At 32.9% G+C, this 15,059-nt stretch overlaps 1 protein-coding gene across 1 annotated transcript; it reads right to left on the bottom strand.

Annotated features, from left to right (window-relative positions):
- Window positions 1-2,947: 2,947 nt before the first annotated feature.
- Window positions 2,948-14,549, bottom strand: LOC134684805 (uncharacterized). Its single transcript, XM_063544116.1, has 3 exons — window positions 14,529-14,549; window positions 11,550-11,663; window positions 2,948-3,409 (listed from the first exon to the last, which is right to left on the bottom strand). Exons 2-3 carry the CDS (start codon window positions 11,640-11,642, stop codon window positions 2,948-2,950), a joined length of 555 nt encoding a protein of 184 aa, XP_063400186.1. The 5' UTR covers window positions 11,643-11,663; window positions 14,529-14,549.
- Window positions 14,550-15,059: the final 510 nt, after the last annotated feature.

Here is a 15,059-nt window from a genome sequence, read left to right on the forward strand (position 1 = left end):
TTTACATTAAACATTAGAGGGAAAGACGATCTACGCACGAGTTGAATGATTGAATTGTGTAAACAACAAGAAAGGTCAGCTAAATCTTTTCAAATAAGTCGCATGACTGATTTTAACAACATTTTTTTGTGACTTTTGCTAGAACAATAGTAGATAATTTATGTTGCTTTTATGACAAATATTATACCAGTCTGAGAAGTAAATAAACTTAAAACAGCAAATGTTGTCACCTAGACGAGACAGCCGTCATGGTACGATTCAATATATGAGTTATTGCCTCTCAAAGAATATTATTTTTTTCTGTTCTAGTCCCTCCCCTATTAGTTTTGCTGGAAATTATACAATGTAACCCCTGATGTATAGTACGACAACGTTACTTTAATGTCAAAAAAAAGATTAAACGCAAAGATAAAAATGATGGAAGTAATGCTAAGATTTACGCATAAAAATTCAAATGTAAATAATAATGAAATATATAAAAATTGGAAAACTGTTAGAGACTATAATCAACGAAGGTCAAATAATTATACATCAATAAATGAAGCTGATTAATTTATTGCTCCTTTGTGTCCAATGATAAATATGTCATGCATATTCACGGCTTGATTCAAAGTGGATCAATCTGAAACGAATGCTTACAAATGTATAGTGGCACTTTTTACAAAAAGACAGAGCGTTCCCTAGAGGTAAAACGTATGCCGTAATAGAATAGATTTGAACCATAATGATCAAACTCGTAAGTAAAGCTATCAGCCCTCCTTCCCCCCTTTTTTCTCCACAATAGACGAATGCATAAACAAAACGTCATGAATTTACAATCAATAACGGCCACCATAAGTAAATGAGATATGGACTTTTTTTATCAATAAATTTCTATTGCAGCCAACAGCTTCCGGTTCGGGACAGGTTATTATTTTCACCAAAAAAAAACTGATTATTGATCACAGGTTTTAAGCAACCAAAAGCACTTGGAATCAAACAAATTCTTAAATTGTAAATTAAGTATTTTGTTGTGTGATTTTTCCCGATCCTATTTCGAACCCCCTGACTTTAAGAGGGCGTATCTAATTAGTCATGCCCGATTAACTTTAAGTAAATTGAACCTCAACTTAAAGACCTACATCGGGTAAATAAGTTCGAAGTAGACAATAGAAATCTTTTTTGAAATGAGATCTTCCCAGGTTTCTTAGATACATATTTTGCGTTGAATAACAATGAAAAAATACACGAGCAGGTTTGTAAGTTATCAAAGGTACCAGGATTATAATTCTGTACGCCTAACTCTCAACGGATAAAACTATTTAAAAGGTACGGCAAACCTCACGCTTTAAATATTAAAATTTGATTGTCTTCATTAGAGAAATATCGTAAAACACCTGTTGCAGTCGAGCAATCTATATGTAACTACTCAACATTCTTTTTTTTAAATGTTCCTTAAAAATTTATTTCATGAATAGTTTTAGGCATTTCAAAATGTAAAATTATAAAAATAATTGTACTGAACTCCGAGGAAAATTTAAAACAAGGGGTACAATCAAAATCATGTGATGGTTATACACACACCGGAAGTTACAGTCGAACTCGCCGCTTGAAAGGTTAGTAGTTGCATTTTCTTGTTTATATCAATTAAATTTTGATTAATAAGTTGGCACACCGAATGTCGGATAGTCTGTAGTTTTAAAATACACAATTGTTTTTGCTAGAAAGCGTGCAGTTATTGCAAACACTTCGACACGGTTATCTGGTGAAATGTTGGAACTGTGTTGAAGTGTTACCATTAATTGCACGCTTTCCAGCAAGGATAATTGTGTATTTCAAACTAGATAGTATCCGACATTCGGTGCACTTCCTTATTTATCAAATTTTATTGATATACACAAGTAAATACGACTACTTACCTTTCAAGCGGTCTGCTCGACTGCTACTTCCGGTGTGTGTATATCCATCACGTGATTTTGATTTTGACCCTTGTATAAGTAAAGTCCCAAATTAAATTTATCTATCACCAGAGCAGTTTATGTGTAGACTACTTAAGCTGCAATAGGTTGATTACAAAGGTTGTACAGCGAAAGCCAAACCTCCTTATTTCTATTGATGCTAGACCCAGAGTGTAAGTTGCTAATATCATTATATAATTACAAAGGTACAAGGATTATATTTTAGTACGCCAGACGCGTGTTTCGTCTACATTAGACTCATCATTGACGCTCATATCAAAATATTTATAGAGCCAAACAAGAACAAAGATAAAGAGCCTGGAGGATCTAAAATTCCAAAAAGTGGTGCCAAATACAACTAAGCTAATCTATGCAATGAATAAGAAAATCATTAGTTTTGTAAACAGGAAATTTATAAAAATGACCACATTATTGATATTCATGTCAACACCGGAATGTTGACCACTGGGCTGGTGATACCCTCGGGGACGAAACGTCCACCAGCATTGGCATCGACCCTGTGGTGTAAATAGTTATCAAAGGTACCAAGATTATAATTTAGTTCGCCACAGTTACAACGGATACATTTTAATTATTTAAAAAGTACGACAAACCTCAATTTCTGTTTGTTACCTTGATATTAATATGTTTTATCCTAATCGGTTTATGGTGTTTAAGGGTCTGTACACTAATGTTACTTTAGTTTAAAGGGTGACCTTGTTTCTCTTTTGTAGGTCCTAGAGAATGAACCCTACTATTTATTCATATGTGTAAGGGATCAACGAATTTTTTAAATAAGCCAAGCATGTACATACATGTTGACTAGTTTTACTAAATAAAAAATATGAATCGAATAACACGGAAAACGTTATGTTTATTTGTTATAAAGTAAAGCATCCTTATCTTCATAAATGTATTATACAAAAATGTATTGAGGACATCTCAAAACTACAAAAAAACAATGTCATGTAAAAAATAATCAATGAATATTAAAGTTTGTTTTGTATCGTCTATTCAGTATTTCTATTTGAAATTTCTACGACCATGTGTGCTTTGTCAGCTTGATTCATAAAACCAGAAGCTAAAAGCTTAATGTTATCTTCTTTCGCATCATGCCAACTTAAGGCATTCTTGATTTCCCACTGTTTCTTTGCCATTTCATTGCAAAGATTTTCATCTGCAGAAATTTCCCGACATGTCTTCCATTTCAGCCCAAAACCATTGAATCCAACGTAAGGAACGCAGTAAAAAATACACAAATGGTCTTCTGTTCCTCTTATATCATAGACAACAACTCCTTCTGCACCTCGGAAAGGAATCTTAGTTTTATGAAATCCAAGCGTAACTTCTTCCCCAGGGTTAATTTTGTTAGGAAGATTTTTGTATATCTTCCCACTGGCTGTATAAACTTTAGGTTCACATAATGTTCGATCAGAGCTATTCTTAATCATCAAACTCACAGACTTTTTACACTAAAATAAATATTGTTCAAAAGTTAAAATCAAAATGACTATCTTATTTACAAAAAAATAGAATACACTAATTTCTGCGTTTCATAACACTCTTTGAAGACCGTGTCCACGTTAAGCGAAACCCGGTCTGATGTAGGTCCACTCAAGACTTAAATCAAACTCTGTAACTTCATTTCGATATAAATATTTGTAAACATGTAGTTTTAAACAGGTTTGGCTATATGCAATCGATTGTTAATGTAGGCTTTTTATACGTATACTACGATTGCGGTTTGTTTATGAATATTTACGGATCTTACATTTATTGAAAACAAATGATTACATTCATATTACGAATAAAACCTATGTATTATGTTTATATGACACATACTTACAATGGATCAGTCAAAACATTGGCACTCATGCCACATCCTTCTAAATCTATTAAATTTATGTATCTTGAAAAAAATTTCCAAATTTTTTCATGTCTTGTTCACATTTTTTTTCCATATACCTGCATTTGGAGGACAAAATTATATTGAGGCCATGATTATCTTCCCTGGATCAACATACTGTAAAAATTACTTTGCAACAAGTTTTGCCTATATGCAGTCAATAGTCAATTAGGCAATTTGGAGGTCAAATCCTGCATTCTTTAGGTCAAAATATTAGTTTCGTCATGTTTTGGTCAAAGTTGTTTCTTAAACAGTATGAACTATAACTATTTCGTAAATGAGCCCATGAATGACTGAAAAATACAGATATAGTCACTTAAGTCTATTTAAAATCCACACCAAAACCATGGAAAAAGTTGGATGTCAGTTTGGCTATGCATGATAATCAAGAATTTCCGTTTAAAATGTGAACATCAAATCCAAGGCATCATGTATATAGAGTGTCACGATCTCTGCATGTTAGGAATTCTATTTTATCAGCTGTTTGATACGTCTATCAGTCCCCTATTGCAAGCAAACTATATGTTGCGAGGTATTGTACTTCAATTGTCAATTAAAAGGCTAAATTGCCCCAATTTTCAAATCGAACGCCTTCCTTGTACAGTACCTTTCTATTGTATTTGTCGTGGACTTAGTATCGTCTTACATATGCATGGACTATTTGTTACTAGACGTAAAATTACAAACTACAAATGTACCAAACAACAAATTCCTTAATATCCTTGGTGTGCTTATTTATACGCTGTTATAGTATGCGGAATGGTGACAGCTTACGAAAATCCAAAATTTCCAAATCAATAGATCGATTTTTTTGAGATAACAACTATTCATCTTGGTGTGACAAACTTTTTTTAATTGAATAATAAAACAAACAATTTGAATTTGCATCAACAGATTATTGAGCTTTCCTCCTAAAACAAGTACACTTTTCCAAGAAATCAAAATCAGTATTCAAGCAATTTATGTACCCTCAATTCCCAAAAAGAGAAAAAAACTGCAGTCCGTTCTTACAACGACTAAGTCCTTATGCTCAGATTTTGAATACAAAAAAAATATTGTCCTTAGCCCAATCAAAGGTAAAAACCAATGAAAACATGTGCTCTACAAAGATGTTAGACTCAACAAAAGAAAAGAAACTAATACTTGTCTGCCTAAAATAAAATATGATATTCGTTTATATAATTGATGTTGGAACTGAAAAAGTTTGTTTACGAAGTTGGTAATTGTTTAATGATGGCATAATTCGCTCATTCAGTGGCGGATTTAGAGGCCGACATAACGTACGCCTCCCTACTAATTCGAAAATATAGATCATAAGATCATAATTTTACACTCGGTGTTAGTTCTTTGTCTGTATATCACTTGTAACTTGTGATATAGTCAAGATGCATATACTATGCAGTCTGATTGAAACAAGTTCAAAATATACACTTGCGTGTGTAGGTTTTGGAGAATGCCCAAAGGGCTCAATTTACTTATGAACGACGATTCTGTATATTCACGACAAAACATTGACAGATCAGAGTGTGCGTTTCAGCTGATGGTCGGTTAATTGTGCAAAATGACTGACTCAGTAAAAAATATCGACGTTGCAAAACAACAAATAGTAAAGCAAGTCAATATAGATAGTTTAAAGAATAAGCATACGGAAATTCTGAATGCTATTTTGACAATAGAGATAGCGTGGTTATAATACAAACTCGATATTTGAAGTCATTGTTGAATCAGTTGTGTTTAACAGTCATAAGGGCTGTAGACAGTGAAAAGAAGAGTACTCAAATTATAATGTGTTGTCCGTGAACAACAATTATGACCGACAAGTATACAAATTTAATTTGTATATAATTGTTTCTGTTAAATGTATACTAGGTATGTTATTTATATTTTTTATCCGACATTAACATATTCAAAAGCAGATAGATCTAATATATATAAAATTGGATGGAGAGTTATCTCATTGGCACTCATGCTCCATCTTCTTATTTTTATCTATACATTATGTACATGTTTTGATGTATATGCAGAATCTATAGTTTTTTTTGTGAACTAAGTCAAAACTAGTCAGACTACAATGAAAGTCTAAATTATTTAAAAAATGTTAAGCAACAATAAGTAGACGTTCCCCATTCAAACTTATTAAGACTTATATCCACACCTAACCCCTTTGTAGGATGTATCTAATTGATAAATTAAAAAAACGCACACAAACATACAAACGTATTCTACAACTTACAGGTATCACATCACTGTCATGTATGAATACTCCGTATCTGTTCTGTCTATTACTTATGGCTATGTGATAGTTATATACACGTTTTAGGCGTTTATCTTACTCCTTTATTGCGTAAATGTATCGTTATTCTTATAAAATGCAGGGCAATACGAAAGATAGTTGATTTATAATATCCATGCATTTTATATTTATATACATGTCACTGTACAAACGCCTAAGTACTCCTTCCTAAAGCTCCGGTCACACCTTAACAGATAGCGCAAACGGACGCCAACGGATGATATTTTGTCAGTCAGTTTATGTCCGTAAGACGTCCGTTCTTATCCGTAAGAAATCCGTTCATTTTCGTTTAATGTACGTTCACCGTCAATTTTATCGGTCCTTGTCCGTTCTATCCAGTGGAAAATTGTGAGTATGTTTAAAACTTTTGAACGGCCGTTCAACGGATAAAGTATCGGTTATACATCCAGTAGTCGTCCGTTTTTTATGATACTCGTCCGTTAAGTTTCCGATTTGTATCCGTTGATTATCCGTTATTCATCCGTTATATATAATTAGTGGTCCGGTAGATAAATTTACCAACGGACTTCTTCCAATGTGCAACGGACTTCTACCGGTCGTTTATATATATATATCGGATTCAACGGATGATGTACGGAATACGGAAGTGAAACAGATTAATAACAATTGAACATTTCGAGTCAAACATGCATATTATTGAAACGTCAGATGTCTTAAGGGTCATGAGTTCTTATTATCAATAACTGATCTTAAAGTTAACGCAAGTCTTCACTATCCAGCAGTTGCTATATAAGTTATTCAGGACAGACCCTACCCTTTGGCGGCATTTTGATGAAGGAACCAAAACATGTTACACTGAAACTGTTTAAATATTTATGCGATTGAAATGTATAATTGTTGTCGTCTTTATTTATCTTGCTTATCCGTTTTATCCGATACTCTTTCTTAAGGTGGTCGATTTATGTGGAACTCGGCGAATGAATATACGGTCGACATCCGTTTTGTAGGGTAGTTTCCGTTTCTCATTCGTTACGCGTCCGTATTGTTTAGTAGTTCATCAACAGACCCCCAACGGATAACAATTTCGTCAACGACAATTTATTTGTTCATCCGTTAGTCTTCTGTTCGTGCTATCTAGTTAGGTGTGACCTTAGCCTAATGTTCTATACACGTAAATTCTGATTTTTAAAGCAATAATGTTGAATACATTGAACTACGTGTAAAAGAGAGGTGAAACATACAAGAGGAAAAGTCAAACTCATAAATCGAAAATAAACTGACAACGCCATGGCTAAAATGGAAATAGTCAAACAGACAAATAATAGCATACAAGCAACAATAAAGACAAAATCTAAAGAATCAACAACAAGAATCCCTTTGAAACCTAAGGTGCCCCGAAAGAGTGAGCAGATATTACTCCACATGTGGCACCCGTCCTGTTGATCATGATATTACAAACCCGGTAAATAGTGTGATTCATAATTTTCCTGAAAGGAGACGGGAATTCTATTTACATAAGAAACATATCCGACAGTATCTGAGAAAGGGTTATTCCATCCATTACGGTCAACCAACTCGTGATGGCGTCCGTAAAATTTACAAAGGGATGATTTCAACTTCACCATTTTGAACTCTTGTTGTAATAGCGTTATTGTGCAACGCAACCCTCTATCAAGGACATCATAATAGGAAATGCATGCGCGGGACTATCGTTTCAATTGGGAGATATATACTCCATATGCAGGCGCTGCTCAAATGTTGCAACATGAAGAAGAAAAGTTCACAAATGGGAAGCTTCAATCATCTCGTTGGCGTAAAGTTTTGTTTTCAACCGACCCTCATTGTCAATTTGTAGATGTAAGTCAAGATATGAAGCAGGTTTAATTGTATCTGTTGTATCCTTTGATTCTAGGTAGGTGTGATAGATTCGTTTAACATAGTCACCAAATTGTGAATCATTTAGTGAGCAAACATCATCTTTATAGCGGAAGGTAAAGTTACAGGATATTATTTCTAATTTTTTTTTTCATCCTAAGAAGTTTCTGTATAAAGTCAGCCTCATAATTATTAAGAAAAAAAGTATGCACGAATAAGGCCACTTTTGGTTCCCTTTGGAATGCTAGCAGTCTCTTGATTTTTAAAACCACGTCCTTTAAACTTAACAACTATGTTGTTAATCACGAAATCAAACGTCTTGATAATGTCAGATTCAAAGAACTTTTTGTTTGAATCAGAGTGATCCTTTATAAAGTGACCACTATAAGACAAGCTATTTGTATCTACGTTTGACATTCTTTTTTTATGGAAGAAAGCAATACACACTCTTTCAATTTGTCTTTTAGTTTGGAATGAGGAATACTTGTGAAAAGTGTAAGACAAGTCAAATATTTAAAAAAAAAATCAAAAATGTTTGCAAGATGCATAACCTGATTTCTAAGATGACAGAGATTCCTGTGGTATTTAGGGATGAACAGATTTAATCAACTTGACATTACACAATGTAAACGTATGTCGAGCAATGACATCACGTAAACATTCAATGCATTTGTTACTTTGTATAGTAACGAATTTGTTAGAGTTCAGTTCGTGTTTTTTTTATAAGTTCAAGTCTTTGGCATTGCATATTTCAATATTATGAACATTGTTGACCAATCATTTATTATAAAACATGTTTATAAACCACAGTCTTGCAGTGATGTAGTTATTAAATAAGTCATGAACATATTTATTGAGCAGTACTTTATTTCGTCAGTATTTGCAACATATGCACAAGTGTATCATGAACAAAGTGAACTGCTCATCAGTGTTTTACTAAAATAGGCTCACGCTGATGAAATTAATAGCTGTGTCCATGTCTAATATTAACATGTGATTATTGTATGATATTTGTAATTGATTACGTAAAATGTATAAAACATGCTGTTCCGTTTCTTATGTAACTTCTAGCATTAAACATTCTCTCAACAACTTCAATGAAATATATCCATAAAAAAAGGAAAAATACATTGACATTTATTCGACAGAAGTGTAGTGCTGACGGGTGCAATGCTATTAATCGTGTTAAAGATGACATTGTTTTCTTGTATATGCCATACTGCTCAAGCAATGACTGGTTAAAGAAGTATATGCTCCGGGAAAAGTCCGTATGACCTGAAACAAGAAACACATGTTTTGACTGATACATTGTATCCAATGTAATTAACAAATACCAAATTGTGATTAACCGAAAGACACAAAATATCTTTATAACAATTAAAAATAAGAAATAAACAATAGCGTTGTGTTGCTTCTTTCACTCATGTTTGCAAAAAGTAATGCACATTTACATATTTTTACTCAAACAATTAATGTAATTAAATTATCATGTCTAAAACCTTGACATTTAACATGTTTGAATGCTAATAAATGCTTGTCTTTAAAAGAGGGACCAAATATACCAGAGACATTAAAATGAATAAATCGACAATAAACTGACAACGCAATGGCTAAAACAGAAAAAGACAAGCAGAAAAACAAAAGTACAAATAAGACAACATAGAACAGATAAGCCGTACATTGACCTATAGTGGTTTACTTTTTTAAAATTGTTATTTGGATGGAGAGTTGTCTCATTTGCACTCACACCACATCTTCCTATATCAGGATATTACATCATTCCACAAAATGTCAATTGTCATTATTAAAGTGTATTTCATAGTAGTGTAACTCGAGCATTTCTTTTATTTAGAAACAAACGGAAAATAGCTATATACAGGTATATGTATAGATACATGTTTATCCTACCAAATAAAATTGAGAATGGAAATGGGGATTGTTTCAAAGGGTCACCAACCCGACTATACAATATGCCCCTTCATGGTTAGCCGGGAATTTTGAATATGGGACAAACTTTCAAAATGGAGATACAAAGGATATACAAATATGTAAATCAAACTGAAAATGGAGATGTTGCATCAAAACATAGATGGGATTTCTCGTACTAGCACACCGTTTCCACCTCTTTAATAAAATCTGCCTCCTATTCAATATAGCAAAACTACCATGAAGTGGTATAATTCTTTAGATTACATATATGATCACATCAGTACTTGTCACAACGAAATAGTTATGACAAAGGTCAGACTTAACTTTTTTACAATTTAACCATTTTACTAGCATATCCTGCAAAAATGTATACAGATTTCATGTTTACCTTTTCCAAGATGAATAATTGTCCGTTCTGCTTTCTTCAATGACTCTATTACACAAAACTCCAGTCCTCTAACCGCTCAACATAAACCCAATGCTTGTTATAATCAGGATAACAACAGCAAACAGTATTCCTCACTTCACAACCAGTGATCAATCTGTAAGCTCTGCATATGTGTTGTATTTGAACATTTTCGTGAATATGCACTGTGTTGATCAAATTTCAAAAAACCTTGCCTTTTATTTTAATTTTCTCTTTTATAATGCATTAAAAAATTCGTTACAAAGTGTTATGTATCCTTGAGCTACACATAAGTCTTTTTTGTAAATTCACACTCACTACAACAAGTTCATGTGCTGTTGTAATTCCACGAAACTTTCATCTTATAATTTGTATCATGGCCACATTCTTCAAATTAGTACAAAGAAAGTGTTCAGGTTGAACAAAATCTGATTACGATTCCCGAGAAGTATCCAAATCTGAAGTTAGTACTTTGCATAGGATTTGATCTAACTCGACATACGTGTTCAGAAGTTAATTCTTAATTCGGTTTTTGTTTAGTGAGTTTAGTTTAAACATTTCTAAATTGTTTTTTTACTAAATTGCCATCAAGGACATTTGTATTATTCTTAAATAGTAATTAAATAGTTTTTTCTAAAGAATCAACTGAGTGTATCAATTTATGTGATCACCTTTTTTTCAAAACGAGTTACTTAAACTAGGTAAATAAATAATATAGTACACAACATCAGACATGATATGAGCACCTTAATGCAATAAAACGCCGAATTTTATTTAAGGAATGACTGTAATATTTTTTCTGTCTATAAAGAAATAACATAAAAAATTTAGTGCACACTGAATAACGCGCGAAGAGGGTTATTTTGCATTGTGCACCACATTTTTTATGTTATTTCGAGTAGACAGAAAAAATATTACAGTCATGTCTTTTAATTTAATTCTAAATTCCATTTTAAACCGTAGAAAACCGTGAAAAAACGTTGATGACGTCACGGTCACATGAATAAATTATGTCTCATAACAAAATAACGTCAGCCAATCAGAAGACGCGTTACATCCAAAATTAAATTATTAATTCATAACAAATGACGTTTGATGAATATGAAATATAATGGTAATATTAATGGTTGAAATGCATTTCAACAATCAGGTAAAATTCGTCATCGTTATGTATTGTCAGGTTTTGAACATGGCAGGTTTCGTCTGTATACTTCAAAATAGATGCACTGTATATTTACTTACATGCATTTCTTCTGCTAGTTTGTGCAGACTCTCTTCGTCGTGACTAGACTGTCGCCCAGTTCTTTTATCATTTGAAAGTGCTATTTGTGCCATTTTATTGATATGCTGCTCCCTCTAAAATGAATCTTACGAATGAAATACCTATTTAATTAATTTTCAAAACACACACACACGTCATTATAATTATGTTACTACTTTAGACTATTTGTTTAGTTATCATTTGAAGTATATTCGCATTTAATATGAAATGTATAAATGATAGCGTCCGATAAGGGCTTTTTTCTTTTAAAAAAGTATTCGAAGGCCATCAAATGGGAGATGTAAGCCATTTGTGAAACACTTGAGTGTCTACTATATATGGCTGCTATTAATTGATGTAACATATTTGGACTGACTTGGGTATTAAAGATACTCAAATATAAGTTGACTCGTATGTGTTTAGTCTCAACCTTTATATATGCTATGTATTATCACCAAATACAACATACTTTGAATTATCCTGACTGAACACAAATACGGCAACTTCTATTTTGGATAAAACCCGTCTTTATATAAACACAAATGCTAAAAATGCATGAATTCATGGACCTTTTACCTGATGCATGTGCACTGTATTGTAACAACAGACAATAGTATTCTTCATGCTCTTCTTTCCAAATAAAAAAACTGTAAGTTTACACTCTAACAAAGAGTTGCAAAGGCTATCATTTATGACTGAAAGAGATCTTGCCGGGCTTGCACTATAGCCCTTATATTTCGTTAGTTGTAGATGCATGGGTTATTGTCCTCTTTGATTTTCTTTATGTGACCATTGTTCTCAAATACATTTCATTATACATGCGTTTTTTCTCTCCTTGAAATAGCATAATACACAGGAAATTGGTTGCTCAATTTTTTACCTGCTGGTTCTAAAGACAATATTAAAGATATTTCCGTTTACTGAATGTTTTGGTTGATTTCTAAAAAAATAGTTTATGTATCAAATATTCATATTCAATTCACCATTTTCTGCATGTGTCATATGCAAATATATGTCCATATTTGTCCCCAATATGTAACATACGAGAAGATTCCACGCTCGGTATTGCCTTGTTTGAACTGTAAAATGTGTGTACTAGTCTGAATAATCACCCATAATTATGCCCATGTTTACTGATCTATCTTAAAGGTTAGATAATGGGTTCGTTGATCCCCTTTTTTCAAAAAGAGCTCTTTCCAGGAGAATATCATAATAATATAGACAAAAGAAAGGATTTTAGGAAAGCAACAAATGCGGCAAAATATGACATATAATAAACAAAATGGTTATGGAGTAAACATTCTTGTGACAACAACTCAGACGATACATAAAAAATTAGAATAATGAAAAAAAAGTTGGTTTCCCTATAAACGTGTACCTGCAGTGTTGGTGTACGAGGCGTGTTTATGATTTTCATTGTGTTACTTGAAATGAAAAATTCACAAAAAAGTAATATTTCGTGCTCCATTTGAATTGATAGAAACAACGCTGTCGCTTTTCTTGTTCTCATAGAATCATATGACAAGAGCTCCATGTTTTGTGAACGTCTTTCTTAACTGTCGTTTTACACTGACCAGTGCATATCGCGCATGGCACTTTAAATGCATATTAGCTCGAAAATAAACTTACATTTAGCTGGATTTATTGCCGTCGTAGTTCAATCTTGTTGCCTTCGTAATTTTATTCGATGGCAACACGACGGGATTACGAGGTCTTCACGAAGTCGTGCTGTCATCGTAAGACCTTCGGTAGCTTCGTGATTCATTCGTGTAGACATCGTAATGTCAAAACTGCCCGATGGAAATGATGGAAACACGAATGCATTACGATATTCAAAGATGCATTCTTCGTGACATTACGATGGTGAGGATGGTGATACGAACTCAAAACGAACCCTCAACATCGGCCGCACCTTCGGGGATTTTTTAACATGTTAAAAAAAATTAGAACCCTTTCCGAAGTTGTCCCCGATGGCTAGAAAAAGTGGCCGATGGTTCTACGATGGGTAAAGATGGCACTACGAATAGCCCGATCTGGAAACGATTAGTCCCGATTTTGGAAATTTCCATAATCGTGTTGCCATCGGCGTAAAAATCGGAACAGTGTGACGCGGGCATAAATAACATGAATAAGGATATGTACACTAAACTTAACGGCTCCTTTGTCATTTTTGTATAATATTAATTTTGTTTCCATACAACATAATTCTATTTCAACACTGAAGTGATTTGTGAATGATAAGAGTTTTCCCCCAAATAACTCTCTGCACAGCTGCATTGGGTGTGAGCTACATGTTTTGGGCGTCCTTCAAAGTGGCACAATATAATGTAATCCTATTTAAAAAATACTCTTTCATTCTGGAAACTTTTGTATCAGAGTTAAGTTTTCTTGATTTAGTCTATCATTCATGCATACGTTAAAACTGGGGATAATTTACAAGATTTACAATACTTTTAATTTAAGGGATACCCTTCAATCGCAGATCAAATATTACTGTGTTGTCTGTTTTAGTTGTTGCGGAAAAGCATAGCTGATATGCTGAAGGAAACAGACACAGCTAATTATTTTCGTTTCCAATGGGTTAATCATACAGATATTATGTTAAAAGTCCTGTCTTTTGTTGATGTAAAACATTTTTGTGCATTCATTGAGTCGTTTCGCGTTTGAATTGTTTCAATTTTCTTTTCACTGCCATTTGTAGCTGACTATGCGGTTTATGCTATGCTAATTGTTGTAAAGGGACGGGGTTTGATGAATTGCTGTTTACTTAATTATTTTATGATATTTTACTTTCCTTTATCTATATGTTTGCTTAATATACTTAATTGAAAAGAAGTTCAATTAAGTAAAGATATCTACGGATACATAAAAAAGATGTTAAAAAACATTTGTTTTTTGTCTTAACTACATGTATATGTTGAATAAACCACTGTATCATAGTACAATTATTTAAAACTTACCAGAATTACGGCAAAAATCGAACAAAATATACATTTCAATTCTGATTGGACCCATCTTATATTCGTATTTAGTATTACTCTCGACCAATCAAACACACAGATTTATATAATCATCTTTTTTACCATAATAGTTTTAAAGATCGTTTCTAATTCATGGATTTTACCTGACAATAATAACCATACATAGCAATATAGTTTTCGTTACCTCTATGATTGTAATATGTTAATAGATGGATACCATGATTAAGGTCAATAAACTATTATACTATTAACCGATTTGCATTTACATGCTACACCACATCTTCCTATATCTATTGCATATATAATAACTAAGATATGTAAAAACGACTGAAATTAACACTAAATAATATCAATAGTCATCATCACGAATGACATAAACTATTCACATAACATTAGGAAGATGAGATACCTAATCATTAACGACCTTGCAATCTTGCGTTTTTGATTTTAGCAATAATCACTTGTTTTCTATATCAGGGTTAGTCAACATGGTCATGTCAAAGGAGTGTT

The sequence above is a fragment of the Mytilus trossulus genome, chromosome 9 (genome assembly GCF_036588685.1).
Source record: "Mytilus trossulus isolate FHL-02 chromosome 9, PNRI_Mtr1.1.1.hap1, whole genome shotgun sequence".
Classification (NCBI taxonomy): Eukaryota; Metazoa; Mollusca; class Bivalvia; order Mytilida; family Mytilidae; genus Mytilus; species Mytilus trossulus.